General features: G+C 55.6%; 1 protein-coding gene across 1 annotated transcript in view; it reads right to left on the bottom strand.

Moving 5' to 3' along the window:
* Positions 1 to 3406: 3406 nt before the first annotated feature.
* The window catches only part of MYOCD (myocardin), a 40439-nt gene continuing 29517 nt past the window's right edge, over positions 3407 to 14328 (bottom strand). The window contains 7 exon segments of the mRNA XM_009280181.2: positions 3407 to 6016; positions 6700 to 6757; positions 7754 to 7867; positions 10816 to 11769; positions 12971 to 13121; positions 13482 to 13515; positions 13518 to 13689. Of these exon segments, the coding sequence (XP_009278456.1) occupies positions 5448 to 6016; positions 6700 to 6757; positions 7754 to 7867; positions 10816 to 11769; positions 12971 to 13121; positions 13482 to 13515; positions 13518 to 13689 (2052 nt within the window). The 3' untranslated portion in view covers positions 3407 to 5447.

The following is a 14328-nucleotide window of genomic DNA, read 5'->3' as shown; positions in this document are numbered from 1 at the left end:
CTGCATGGTGCTTAGTTGCCGACTGAGATTAAACCACGACACATATGTAAATCACACCAAGTACAGTAAATGCAGATGTAATGTGGAGTTATATACCAAGGAAGAATGAGCATGTTAGCAAAGGTGTAAAAATTGCCCCAGTTTCCTACAGCCAGTTGAGAGTGAGGAAGAAAAACCCATCAACATCAATATCTTTGCTTGTGGCGAGGACTGAGGATGCTGACACATGCCACGGCACCCCACACCCTCCTCCTCCAGGCTGAAAGCCCCAGAGAGGTAGTGAAAGGTGAGCAGAGCCCCCAAGAAAGGGGGTAGGTACAAGGTCTGTAAGCATTGATTAGAATTGTATGTAACACAAACTATTAGTGTCATTGTAACTGGACTGAAACTATTTTTTGATTCATCTCTTAAGACCTTAATGAAACTAACAATAAATTCATGACTTTGTATAAAAACATGTTTCCTTTTGCATGCAACAAAATTTTGAGTGTAAGAAATCGGTAGGAATACAAGGAACTTAGTCCTTAACTTGCATGCAACGAGTCAGTAGAAGTTTGAGGGTGGGAGTGCTGTGATTAAAAAAAAAAAAAAGCATCTCTATGAAGGCCATCTTGTCCTCCTGTGGGTAAGCCAAGATGTGCAGATAGCTTTGATGATCTCGAAAAAACTTGGCCATACAGCTGTATCACTACCAATGCTCCAGCATGAACAAGTATCTGGGCTTTAAAACCAGATGTCGACTATGCTGAAGGCCCCTGAGAACCTCGGTGCATCCTGCACAGCCAGAAGAAGTCCTTCTTCCTCGGTGGCTTCCTTTTAGGTGTGGCAGATATGGGGCTGACAGCAGGTCAAGGGGGTGCAGAGGGTCCATGCACGGGTAAGGAGTGGCCCTGGTCCCCCCCCGAGTGAGTTTGGGTGAGAGCGGGGGTAGAGGCTCTGGAGGAACTGGCCAGGGATGAGCAGAGGGGTCTGGATGGGTGGTAGTGTGCTCGGAGAGGGGTGAGAGAGTGTCCTGTGCTGGCGAGCAGGTACGAGGGGGCTGTACGTGCTGGGGTGGGGGCAGTGGGGGCTCTGCGTGGGTGATGAGATGCCAGGGCTGCCCGTGCACAGGAGGAGGCCACGGGGCCCTTGGCTGGCGGGCAGCTGGAGAGGGCTGGGCTGGGGGCTGCTGTGGGTGCGGAGGTGGCATTGGGGTGCAGCGAGGGATGCCGGGGGTGCTTGTGTGGGTGTCACAGGGTGACGGGGTGTCGGTGACGGGGTGGTGGAAGGCACTGGCAGCTGTGGTGCTGGGCTCAGAGGCTTTCGGGCTCCCCCATGCTGCAGGGGTCTGCGATGGGCACGTGCAAGTTCCTCCCACTGCTGCCTCTTCATCCCACACACACCCAAGGGCACAGGGTACCCCTCTGAGCCCCGAGGGGCCGAGGAACAGATGTTTCCCCATGTCACTTGGGAGGGGAAACTGTGCCTAAAACATGGTCTGTCTTGACCTGGGAGTTGGTAGAAAGATGCTGTTGGCGTCTCAGTGTCTCCTGTGGAGGAAGCATTGGATGGTGCACTGAGCCAGGCATCTCACATTTAAAAACCTTGCCAAAGGCATGAAAAATGTTACTTGACTCTTGGAACAATTTTTTTTCTTTATATTTCCTGTATTTTTCAGGCAGGAAGGCCCAGGGAGAGTGGGACATCACTGGGATCCTCCAGTGATGGAGGTTTTTTCCTTCATTGAATCCGGGAAGGAAAACCTCAGGACCCTAATTCCCTTGGGACAGCCTGTGCGGGAAAATCACCCACACATTGAAGGCACTAACTCCTTCGGGGCATGGAGAGTACAGTTCATCAGCAGGCGCTGAGCAAAAGAAGGCAGATCATCCATGGCCTCGCTCTGACACAGGCGTACCAGGAAGGACAAGAGCTGTCCGAGATGCAGGACACCACGGCACAGAAGCAGGGTTACAAAGCAGTAGGGAACGACCCTGAAGCTGTAAATGTGAGGGCCTTGCAGCGACTGGCGGGGTCAGGCTCTGGTGTCCCTGCCTGGGAGGGCAGGAAACTGAAACACCTCCCAAACGGGATCCAAGGGTCATGCCCAGCCAGCAAGCTGCTGGGGAGCTTCATGGTGGTGGCAGAGTGTGGATGGGGCTTTGCAGGTGCTTCTCTGGCCAAGGCAATGGGAGGGGAGAACAGGTCCTGTCCTGCCAGCACAGCTCGTGCTTTCCCAGGAGGCTGCTCCGGCGGGGCTGGAAAATCGACGGCTGGGGCAGAGCTGAGGTGAGCTCTTCTCCAGGCAGCGGAGGAGCTCTGCTGCAGGTATCCTTTGGGGCCTGGAAGGAGACCTCAGGAGACCCTCCGATCCCTCCCTCTGCCCCACAGCAGGACCTTGGTCTGGACTCAGCCTCCCCAGGTGTTCTGGTCCAAACCTTGGCACCTGACAAGCATCTTTCCTGCACTTATCAGGCTGTGACTCCCTGTAGCACTCGCCCTGCTCTTTGCCTTTTACAACGGGAGACTGGCAGCACATCCTCCCAGCTCCTCCTCTGCAGGTTGAACAACACAGGCAGGCTTTCCTCAACGGGCAGACGGGACAGGTGAGTGCTCCTGTCCATCAGTATTCCCGAAACAATCCTAGACCGAGGCTTGTCTTCTCATTCTCCAAGTAACCCTATCTTGGCTCAGTCCAGGCAGTTTATCACAAGACATTTGGTTGCAGAGTGTAGTTTAGATATTAAAAGATGTTCGTAGGAACTATTTGTTTTTTCCTCTACATCTTTTCAGATGCACTTCTGCAATGTCTCAGGATTGTTTCACCTTTTAAGCCCATCTGTGGACACAGAGGCATCCCCTCCCTGAAAACAGGTGGGCGAATGTCCTGGGAACCCTTTTTTAATCAAAGGAAAGATGTGATGAATCTGGAAACTGACACTAATGGGTACCAGGGAGAAGGAGCCAGGGTCCCCCGGCGGAGAGCTCTCCAGCCTGCCTCTGCCGCTCGCCTGCGGGCAACAGGAGGTTCAGCTGCGGAGGGAGCTCTGCCCGTGCTCACCCTGTGCCCTGTGTCCGGCAGCCCACCGCCGCCGGGAGCTCGGCTGCTGGAAAATGCAAAGGGTTTGGGCAGGGTGCCAGCCTGCCTTTGAAGGGGACACTGACCCGAGGAGCAGCGTTTGCAGGAGAACAAAGTGAAACCAAAGCCAACAGAAGAAAAAACCTTCAGAAACAGGAGACTCCAGCTAGCTTGTTTAGGAATCTTCCAGGAGAAACTCTTCTTGTGAAAGAAATACTTCTGCTCTTGCAAGGACGGTAGCTGCCCCAGGGCACGGAGCTGATACCAAATGGTGGTGGCTGGGACGGCTGTGGCTGCCCCAGCCAGCGAAATCAAACAGCGAACTGCGAGCAGACGAGTGGCAAGACAAAGGGGTTTTTAATAATGAAGGTGTTGCTGGTAACATAGGTAAGGAAATGTGCTTGCTTACAAGTTTGAAGCTGACAGCTTCCCTTTAAATAAGGAAATACATTTGCTGAGAGGAGAAAGTTATCTGGAAAGCCCTGTACAATGACGCAGTGTAGCAGCTAACACTACTCTGTTTCAAGTGCTATTAATAATCTCCATGGACCAGCTTCAAAAAATCTCTCACTTAGAAAAAGAAATTCTTTAAAAAAAATGCAACCTGTGATCGTCTATCCTAGCAGTGCACTGTGGCCATTTGTACAATAGAAAAGTGGTGCTTTAAATAGTGAGTTAAAAGCTACTGCCACGTGCTTTATACAGCATGCAACAACGCCACGAACTGGAGACACAGCAGGGGCTGCAGAGCCTCCTCCGACAGCTCCAGAATCCCTGGGGGGAGAGCCCCGCGGGAGCCACGGCCAGGCTGCCCGCAGGCCCCTCGCACCGGACCTCCTCCCAGCTGCTGCATCTCCGATGTGCTGTCCTTCCAGTAACACAAATATTAAATACGCTCAGTCTGTAAATAGTTTAACAATCTTTGTCAGCAACAATATTTACTTTGGCAAAACCAGAATTGCAAAGAAGTAGACATGTCCGTCAAACAGTCTGCAGCAAGTTCTTTGGTGGAAGCCAAGAATTGAAGCAAAGGCTCCTTCTCGCTAGAGCCTGAGGAAGTATATTGCACAGAGACTCATAGGAGAAATGCTGGTGACTTCAAACGGGAGGCATCACTGCAGGAGAGCATCCATCTCTGCTGGCTTCAGGAGAACTAGCTCCTCCAGGCTCAGTGATTCACAGCTGTTCTCCGGCTGGCCTTGCTCTGGGCTGAGTGAACAGTGATGCTGGAGTAAACTTGGTAAGAAGGGGATGACTGCTGGGGATCAAGGAGGAACGGGAAGAAGGACGGAGGGATGGATGGCAGAGAAGTGGAGGCAACAAAAGCAGAAGCTCGCACAAAACCGCAGCCACGCAAGGGCCCGCTCAGCCCTGCCCCACGTGCAGGTCACTGAGTGCCCATTTCTGGCTCCCCCTGCTCCCAGGTCATGCAAGGTGGTGGAGACCCATCCTGACCTCTGGCTGTGCAAAGGACAGCCCACATTTTCCACACGACCTGCTCCTACCTTGGACCAAAACACATTACACATCTCTTCATCTGTACCACACTAGCTGGGACACGGCAGCTCCACCGGGCTGCCACGACCCTTCGACACCTGTACCTGCAGCCTGAGCAGCTGCCTCCAACATCCAGAGCTCTCCGCTCCAAGGTCACAGGCTTCAGCCTGATTCAGTTCAGACTGCAGCCGCGACGGCTCCTGGGCTTTCAGCCTCCCAGGCACCATGAGGACGTGACAAGGTGCCACCACGAACATGGTGGTCTCCATCTCCCATCCACCTGGAGCAGAGCTGTGCAGGGACTGGGCAAGGCAGCTTCGGGGGCAGAAGGAAAGAAGCAAGGCGAACCTGGCTGTAGGGAGAAGTGTGCTTGTCGCCCTGGCTGGGCAGAGCCTCCCTGCTCCCACACCCCCTGGCCTGGGCATGGCCAAGATGAGCCCAGCAGGATTGCCTAAAGGGCTGGACAGGCAGGAGGGGAGTAGAGGAGGGGGGCAGCAACGGGCTCTCCTCTCCATGATTTCCCATTGCCACACAGGTGAGGTCTCCTCACCACACAGTTTTGTCATGAGCTGCTCCAGTTCTCACGAGAGTGACTGCTAAAACCGGGGGAGGGAAAAGATAAAAGAAACAAAACTGAAGTTCTTGTCAACCTAAAGCAGTGTAATTAAAGGCACTGGTGTCCTCTGTGGGGATGTGTCGATGGAGGAAAAGTACCAGAGCTGTTGTGCTGTCAATTCGCAGTAACTGGAAATTCAAACAAGTTTATATGCTGGGAAAATGACTCCAGTTTCCCCTGGACGTGGCACATTAGCCCTGCGTGTTCTCCGACGTGACAGAAACACTGTGCTGGCTGCTGCAGGCTTACAGTATCCTGCCTCCACCACCCTCCCTTTCACCACTGCTGCAGGTGCAGGTCCATGCTGGTGTTTAGATTGAGATCGGTAACATCTAGGAAATCAATGTTGAAGATGCTGGGAGCCGCGGGGGTGAGCGAGCCAAAGCCGGTGGCAGAGCTGGGAGGGGTGAGGTCCAGCCACTCCATCGTCTCCCACGGAGACTCAGTGAAACTCATTTGTAAACCGGAGCCATCGGCAGGGGAAGGGGAGAGCTGGGTTTCCATGGGCGAGAGGGGAGTCTGTAAAATCTCCTGTGAGGTGAGCAGTTCATCTGCGGCTTTGCCGGAGAACCCCTCCATCATCCCTTCGAAGTGGGACTCTTCTCCCCCCATCTTCAGCAGGGCGATTTCACTGACCCTCCCCAGGGGGCTATGGGCGTTCAGCAGGACCTCGAGGTGAGCATCACTGCTGCCCGGACAGTGCTCGAAGGAGAGCTGGGCTGAGGAGACCTGCTCAAATGCGGTGGATGACTTTGGGAGAGGAGTGCTGGAGTTCCCGGTAGACACCGTTATCTGAGGTACTTTCTGGAGGCAGGACCGGTCTTCCTTGGCATTGGCTGGCATTTCTGTCAACAGATGAGAGGGGTTTGAGGTGCTCTGGCAGTGTCCATCACTGCTGGGCAGGGGGGCACCACCACAGCCCCCCAGCTGCGCTCTTGGGCATGCCTACAGAGACCCACTCCCCGCTCAATCCCCTTGGCATTGCTCGCCCACCCTCCCTGTGGGAAGCCTCGCATGTTCCTCCTTTCTGACCTCGATTCCCCTGCTTTTGGACACAGTCCCCAGGGCATGAGCACTGGCAGCTGTCCCCAGGGGGCTGGGCATGGGTTGTGCATGGGAAAGGGCACAGGCAGCACTTTGCACAGGGGAGGGCACTGGCAGTGCTCTACGTGGGAGATGGCACTGGCAGCACTGGGAATGGTGGGGGACACTAGGAGCTCTGCATGGGGAGGGTGCTGGCAGTGCTGTGCACAGGGCTGCTGCCCTGCCGTCTCTTCTCTCTGCGCAGTCTGCATAGGCGACAACCAAGCCCGGACCATCCCACCAGATCTGCACATGCAGGAGCAGGCTCTGGGAGGGCCAATATGCTTTTGGATTCAATCTCAGTGGCTGCTGGCACAGGGAGGGCAAATGAAAGCTGTACTCAACTCAAGCAGCTCTGCTGTGGTGCACAGAGTGCACTGAGCCCCACGCACCAACACTGGCTTGGAGGGGAAGCCCTGGAGGGGAACAGGGAAGCAGTGCGTACCTCCGCTCTCAATCAGCACGTCCAGGAGCTCGTCCATCTGCTGACTTCGTGTCATCTGCTGCAGCAAACGACAAAGAGGAGAGTAGAGGGCATTAGGAGGAGAGTTCCTCCGGCCACAAGCCAGGTAGGTGGCTCTAGACCCCACAAACGGCTTTCTCCCATGCAGGAGAGATGCCACTCCAACACAGGGCTGGCAGTGACTTTCAGGTGAGCACTGCAGGGCCCTGGGACAAGCATGGTGGATCTGGGGAGCACGGCACCAGGTTCCCCCCGCCCTGTCGCCGGCCCTCTGCTCAGTGGCCACCACAGACTGACTGCCTCTTCCCAGGGCTGTCAGGACACACCAACTTTTTGGACCCAGCACCTTGCACTGGCATGTGCCTCCTTGCACTCCCTGCAGCTCCCTGAGGTCAACTCATCGTCATCCTCCTCTCCCTGACTGGAGACTGGAAGGACTTTCTGCACGCCTCCCTGCCAGCCAGCATAAGCCCATTTTTATCACTGCCAACAGCATCACTCCATTTTCCTAAAGGCACCGTCATGACTGGCACTGAGGCTGTGGACAGACTCTCACAAGAAATAAGGGGTTCATGGGCGATGGAGACAGTCCTCCCCGTGGGAACAGCGCTCCAGGCTAAGGCTAAGGAGGCAGATGGCATGGAGTAGGGCACTTTGCTAATGGGCTAACGAAGGAAGGTGACGTTTCCTGGTGACTTGGGAATGCTCAAGAGTCTGTTTCTTACATAGCACTGAGCACCCCAAAGAAGAGTACACCGAAGTCCTGGGGTATTTGGGTGGGATGTCAGGACCCCAGGGTGGACTGGCACCTTTCATCAGCACAGAATACACTATCCCATCCAGCGTGGTGTCTGACCGCTTTGTGGCAGTCATTCAGCAACTAACTCTTCAAGAAAAGCCCATTCCTTATGGAAACAGGCCTGTCCTACCCAGAGACCCCACAATGGGTTGTAACTCCTGCAGATGAGTTACATTAACCGCAAAAGAACACCCTGCGCAGCCCTAGCACTATAGAAAATAAAAATCATGCAGTTACCTGCTTTACTGCATCCTCATAGGGTGGAGGCTGCTTTACCTCTGAGAGGGCTGGGCTTGACTTACAAAAACTTGGGGATGGAATAGAAAACTTTTGACCTGCCTGCGTAGCCATCTGCGTGGGGGAAATACAGGGAAACGGAGTCAATGCACAGGGAGGCAAGTCGGGAGGCCTAGCTCTCTTTTACCCCTGTTGAAGCCAGAGTGGTGCCAGGGAAACTAGTGATCTTGTGGGTCAAATCAGCTCAAACAAAGTGCCTGGCCTCTGGGCAGGAAAGAGGGAAGTAAACTAGCTCTGTCAGCCTAGCTCTGAGACGCAGGGCCAGGCTGACCTCTGGTTGCTGCTGGAGCACAGGCATGATGCCGCAGAGCATCCTGGTGCTCGGTCCAGCCGTGAACGTGCAGAGCAAGGGGGAGAGAGAGATGGGCTGCTGGGGGTCAGCTGCACCCAGCCAGTGATGCATCTCCTCCCTGGCTGCCAGCTGCCTCCCAGCCCCTCTGCTGGGGACCCTCTCCATCACCACCTGTCCGGGGGCATCGCACAGAGCCCAGGCCAGGGAAGCCACTCAAGAGAGTCACTGCCAGGTCAGCACCTAGGCTTTCCCTGTGCCTGTGACAAATACCTGCATATCTGCCAGCGTTTTGCCAGTCCCCCCTTCCAGGAGGGACCTCATCTGAAGGTCCAGTGCCTGCCAGCTGCTGTCCCCATTGCCTCTAGGACCTTGTGTTCCCTTCTCCACCGCCTGGCCGCGGCTGCCTTGTCCCATGAGAGCCAGTGCCAGGGTATGCAGCATGGTCCCGGCAGGTGGGTCGGATCCAGAAGTGGATCCAGGGCAGTGGTGAGGCCACTCGGCCTGGCCATGCACATCCTGGCCACCTTTCTGTGGAGGGAGGCTGGAGGAACAGTATCCCTGGCCTGGGGGGGATGGGACTCCAATGCTGGGCACAGAGAGAGAGCTGTTGCTGAAGAGGGACCCTCGCCCCTGGGAGCCCCTTGCAGGCAGCAGAGAAATGCCCAGGATGGGTGGTGTCGCAGCTGGGATGAGCTGCAGGACACTGTGGGGTCATCCCCTCTGTATGCCTCTTGCGCTCGGGCAACGAGGAAGGAGCTGGAGATGCCCCTGAGGTGTCGCTGCTCCCTGCTGATGCTCACTGACCGCTGCCCGGTCGTCCAGAGCAGCCCCGCTTGGAGTATCGCCTCACAGCACTGTGTCCCACTGCCTATTGTACCCACAGCTCTGCCGCATTGCCCAGCTGACCTCTACAGCTCTGTGCCCCACTGCTGAGGTCATCCACTGTATCCTACTGCCCACTGCATCCCCTGCTCTCTGCCCCACTGCCCAGCTTATCCACAGCACTGCTCCCCATTGCTCGGCTCACCCAAAGCAATGCTCCCCATTGCCTATTTCACCCCAGCAGCAAGCCCCACTCCCTACCTCACCCCGACAGCACTGCACTCCACTGCCCAGTGCACTGGCAGCACTCTGTCTCTCTGCCCCTCTCACACTAAATTGCTCCCCATTGCCTACTTCACTGGCAGTGCTGTGTGCCAACTGCCCTTGTCACCTATCTCACCGTCCTCAACGGCTTAGAGACAATGCTGCATCCCACCTTCTGCCACCTCGCAGCACTGCACACCAATGCCCAGCTCCTGCTGCACGCTGCTCAGCGTGCTAACTGCGGGAATGCGATTCGTGAGCTGCCCTGCTCAAGTGCTGGGTGTTTCGCAGTGGCTGTCACTCTGCTGTGCGGCTGTTGTGCAGTTGGAGTGCACTTGCTGTACATCTTCCCCAAATGCAGTGTGCATGTCTTGCACCACTGTGTGTGTTTTACAGACTGTATGATAGGTGTTGCTCCTGCCTGGGAAATGCTGGTAGGGCGTTGGGACTGCGATCAGCAGCACCTTGGGCTGCCTTTGTGTGTTGGCAGCATGTGCCCCTCTCCAAGCTTTCGTACCTGTCCAGAGGGCTGAGTGAGGAGTGGTGGATGCTGAAGGGACAACTCTCTGCTGTGCTGGATGCCTGGTGGGGAGGCACAAGCTCTATCTGACTGCAGACCCCACTTGTAAGCCCTGCTCTATCTTCCCAAAAAAAGGCTTCCCATATGACTGGGGTAACTGCCCTCCTTCAATCCAGTGCTAGCAGCTGCAATGGCTCAGCAAGATGCTGAAAAGCCCTGCAACACTGCAACGGGACTCTCCCAGGGGCGTAGGAAGCTGTGCCAGGGCTCTCCCAGGGGCTGAGGGATCTGTGCCAGTGCTTCCCTGCTGTGGATAGAGCTTTGCCAGGGCTCCATGGGGCAGAAGGAGCTGTGCCAGGGCTTCCCCGGGGTGGAGGGAGCTGTGCCAGGGCTCCATGGGGCAGGGGGAGCTGTGCCAGGACTCCCCCAGGGGCACGGCAAGCTGTGCCAGGGTGTCCCCCTGAGGGGAGAGGCAGCTGAGTTAGGGCTCTTTTAGGGCAGAAGCAGCTGTGCCAATGCTCCCCCAGGGCAGAGGGAGCTGTGCCAGGACTCCTCCAGGGGCAGAGGGAGCTGTGCCAGTGCTTAACCAGGGGCAGAGGAAGCTGTGCCAGGTCTCCCCAGGGCAGAGGGAGCTGTGCCAGGTCTCCAGAGGGCAGAGGATGCTGTGCCAGGACTCTCCCAGGACACAGGGAGCTTTGCCAGTGCTCACCCAGGGGCAGAGGGAGCTGTGCTGGGGTCCCCTGGGGAAGAGGGGAGCTGTGCCAGAGTTCCCCCAGGGCAGAAGGAGCTGTGCTAGGGCTCCATGAGGCATGGGAACTGTGCTGTGACTCCCCAGGGCAATTGTGTGCGGTGGCAGCAGGGGTCCCCAGGAGATGCCCTGCAAAGGACCCTGCGGTGCCATCAGCTTCCAACCTGTTGTCCATCTGGGCTACTCTCTGCCTTTCCAGGCAGCCCCACATGCTGCTGTGGCCCCCTGGGTACCCACCCTGGGTGCCAGCAGTCTCGGTCTGACAGGAAAGGACTCAAACTGGGATGTTTGACTGACTGCCCACAGACACCAGCGTGTTCACCACTGCGATGCCATCTGGGGTGCTCTCCACTTACCGATGCTGTGCGAAGGCAACTGTTGGTCTGCGGGGACCCGCTGCGCCCTTCTGCCTGTGAGCCAGGGGACACCGAGAGGAGATAGTGGCTGTTGGGGGATGGTGGCAGGCTGATGTGCTGGGGGCTTTTTGCAGCCCCGAGTGGAGAGTGCTGGGGGGAGCACTGCGGGCTCAGGAATGTTGAGGAGGTGATGGTGCTTTGACCTGCAGGCTCCAAGCAGCGGCTATTTACAATGTGAGGCAGCTGCGGCACCCCACAGTTACTTAACTTATCCGAGCTGCTGGCTTGGCCTTTCAAGGCAGTTTGTTTGGATGCAAATGGACAGCTGGACACTGCATTTTCTTGCTTGATGGTGACACCAAAGAAATGCTGAGAGGGCTGCTGCTTCTCCTCAAGGCCATTGCTTCTCTTTCGCTTCTGGAGCTGCATCCGTAGCTCTTCCACCTGCCTCTGCTCTTGCTGCAGCTTCCACGTCAGTTCATTGATGACCTTCTGCTTCTCCACCAGCATCTTGTCTTTCTCTGTGTCGATCCCTTCCAGCTCCAGCTGGATGCTCCCTCCATTCATGCTGCTCATAAGGCTTTCTTCGGCACTGCCATGAACTGGAGATGGCTGGAGACCAAACTGTGGAGAAGACATGGGCCCGTCGTTGAATGTGTCTGGCAAAGAGCCACTCACAGAGAGGTCGGAGGAGGCTGGAGAGATGGGTGGGGTGGAGCTGGTGCTGCCAAAGTGGTAGAAGCCATTTGATAACAAGCTGGTGGAGGACTGCGACTGGTAACTCGACAGAGTGCTTGTCGGAGTGACTGGGAAGGTAACGGTGGTGATCTCACTGAAGTTTGGCACTGTGTTGCTGCCGCACTCCTGGAAGGGCCGCAGACGTTCCATCAGCGCTGTTTTGGTACCTGACACAGGCAGGCCTCGTATTCGGAGCTGCTGTCTCAGTTCTGACACCTAGAAGGAAAGTCACCAGCAATCAGTCCCAATGGCAGATGAGCCCTTTAGAAACCCAACATTTCTAACAAGGAGTCTCAGGTCACAGGCTCCCAGCTTCCTGCTTTAAAACTGACCCCCCCCAGGTGCTCACTGTCTCACCTGCAGTCACCAGAATCACCGTGCACAGCCCTGACCACTGCACATCCTGCAGGACTTCAACCTTTCCTAACAGAAGAACCTTCCTTCTTCCTCCAGGAACTGTGACTGTGCGCCATGAACCAGCAGTGGTCCTTGGGCCATGGAGGTAACCCAAGATTCCGTTCCTAGCAGTAGGTTTCTACATGAGCAGAGGACTTTCACACAGACCAGGAACTAGTTGATGGCATCCTTTGGCTCAGAAAATGTGACCACATACCTTGGAGCCAGATACTCCATGTTCAGGCATCTGCCACGGTTCAGGCATCTGAGCTGGGGCATCGCTATGGCCAAACTCATGTTATTTCTACCTCATCTTACTTCTTTCTCTAATAATGAGTATTGCCCCCAGGTCTCTGCTCCTAAAAGGACTCGGCCTTCCCCGTGGCTGAGGCTCCATTAGCAAAGTATAAAAGAACCATTGATGTGAGTGATTCTCCCTTATGCCCTGCCTGTCTTGCCTACATGAGAGATTTCGGTACTGTTCAAAGCAGTGCTCATAGCTGCAGACTCCAGGAGATACCTGCTTGTGCAGAGAGCTGAGCTGGCCTGGCTGCAATGAGAAGCTGAGTCACTAAGTGGAGGCCATGCTGACCTCCTAGCTTCTGGCTGGTCTGCTAGCAGCATCCATGATGTCCACCATAAAACCACAGAAGGTATGGAGCCATGAGCTGCAGGAGCAGAAGCACAGATCATCCTTTAGTCCTCAACCCGATGGCCTGGCCTGCAGCCATCTCAAGTTATACCTAAGGTTTGCTGATACATGCCCTGGAGCAATGCACCCATGCGCCGCCTGCAGAGCAGCAAACCCATGTTTTCAGTTACCGTCGCGGTGACCAATTCCTGAACCAGCGTGATCTACTCCTGGGTTTGCTCACAGCATGGTGGTTCTGGTTTGCTGATCTGTTACACGTGGTCACTCCCAGCCAGCTGAGCCTGTGGCACTACACTGCATGCTTCAGGGGTAGCAAAGCACATTCAGGCTATAAGATTCTGTTCCTGTGGTGACAAAGTTTGCACTCACTTTCAGATCATCCAGGTTAGATGGCAGAGGGCCTGGCTTGATAGATGAGACACAAGTCTGGCCTGAAAAGGTGGTTTTCACAGGAGAAAGAGGAGTGTTGTTGACAGAAGTTGATGAATTTGAACTTTTGACCATTTGCTCATTTGATTGCCTGAAATAACAAAGGAGATTTGGGGTAACTTGTCTGCCCCCCCGGGGTCTCTGTGCCCAGTGTACCACCTCTCCGCTTCCTTGGGGCTGCTATCTCCTGTATGAGACCTGAAGGACCACCAAACCCAAGAAAAACCAGGTTGGGCTGTAAGGAGATTGCTGGTGACCCACCAGCAGGTCACAGGTGCCCCAGCCAGTGCACAAAGCCAGAACAGCTTTGCAGGAGTCTGTGCTATGTTCCTAAGCTTTTATGTTTCACCTGCATGCATCTATCCCCCTTGCACTGGCACAAATGGGTATAGGAGGGGAAAGTTTGGAGGGAGACAGGGCTAAACCCTGCTACTGGCACATTGCCACTCACTTTAGCTGGCCTTGGTGCATCCCTGGGTAGCTGACAGAAAGAGCTGCTGCTGCTGGAGAAGTCTGGCATACGCAGAGTCCATGGGTGGAGGGGACTTCTCTGCCTTCTGGTCTGGAGGGATGTACTGGTGATACTTCAGCTTCTTCACCTTGGGCTTGGTGTCCTTGGGCTTTTTGTGACGGTTCTTGCTATCACTGGATGATTTGGACTGTTGGTCCAAGAAGGAAAGGAATTAGCTGAGAGAAGCTGCCACCCCACCCCTGTGAGAACTCAGAGGCCTGGGACAGAGAGAGGGCAGCTCCTGACAGCACCCTGACGCTCCGGCTCCAAGACCTGCTGAGCCTGCATGTGGGGGACTCCCTCAGTGCCATGTCTCATCTCAGTTGTGCTAGAGAGCACAAGATGGAGACTGACCCTTCTTGCCTGGAAGGTGTTTCAGTGTTGCCTTATATCTCCTTCTGCTCGTAGCCCCAGGGGACATTTCCAGTGCAGGACCTGAGCAATCACCTCTCGCAGGGTGCAATACCATACCTTATACCATTATGAAATTAGTCAAATAATTGCAGTTTTTGACAACGAGGTTTGTTGTCAAATGTCTCTGCATTTTTCCAAGCCTTAAGGTTAAACCCCCAGACCTCCCACATATGTGGGGTGCAGCATGCGGGCACTGCAGGCTTGGATGCAGCCAGGTGCCCTGGCCTTGTTTCCTCTCCCGGGGAGCCTGGTGGCACAGGCATTACCTTCACGGCGGAGGGCACCGGGAGGGGTGGGCTTTCCTGCCCCGCCGCCTGCTTGGGGCTGTCGCACTGGCTGCCCTGCCCCCCGGGCGGGTTCGGTGTGTGGGTGG

The sequence above is a fragment of the Aptenodytes forsteri genome, unplaced genomic scaffold (genome assembly GCF_000699145.1).
Source record: "Aptenodytes forsteri isolate BGI_AS27 unplaced genomic scaffold, ASM69914v1 Scaffold707, whole genome shotgun sequence".
In the NCBI taxonomy this organism is placed as follows: Eukaryota; Metazoa; Chordata; class Aves; order Sphenisciformes; family Spheniscidae; genus Aptenodytes; species Aptenodytes forsteri.
Note: the sequence above shows the minus strand (reverse complement) of the source record. Positions and strands in the feature narration are given on the sequence as shown.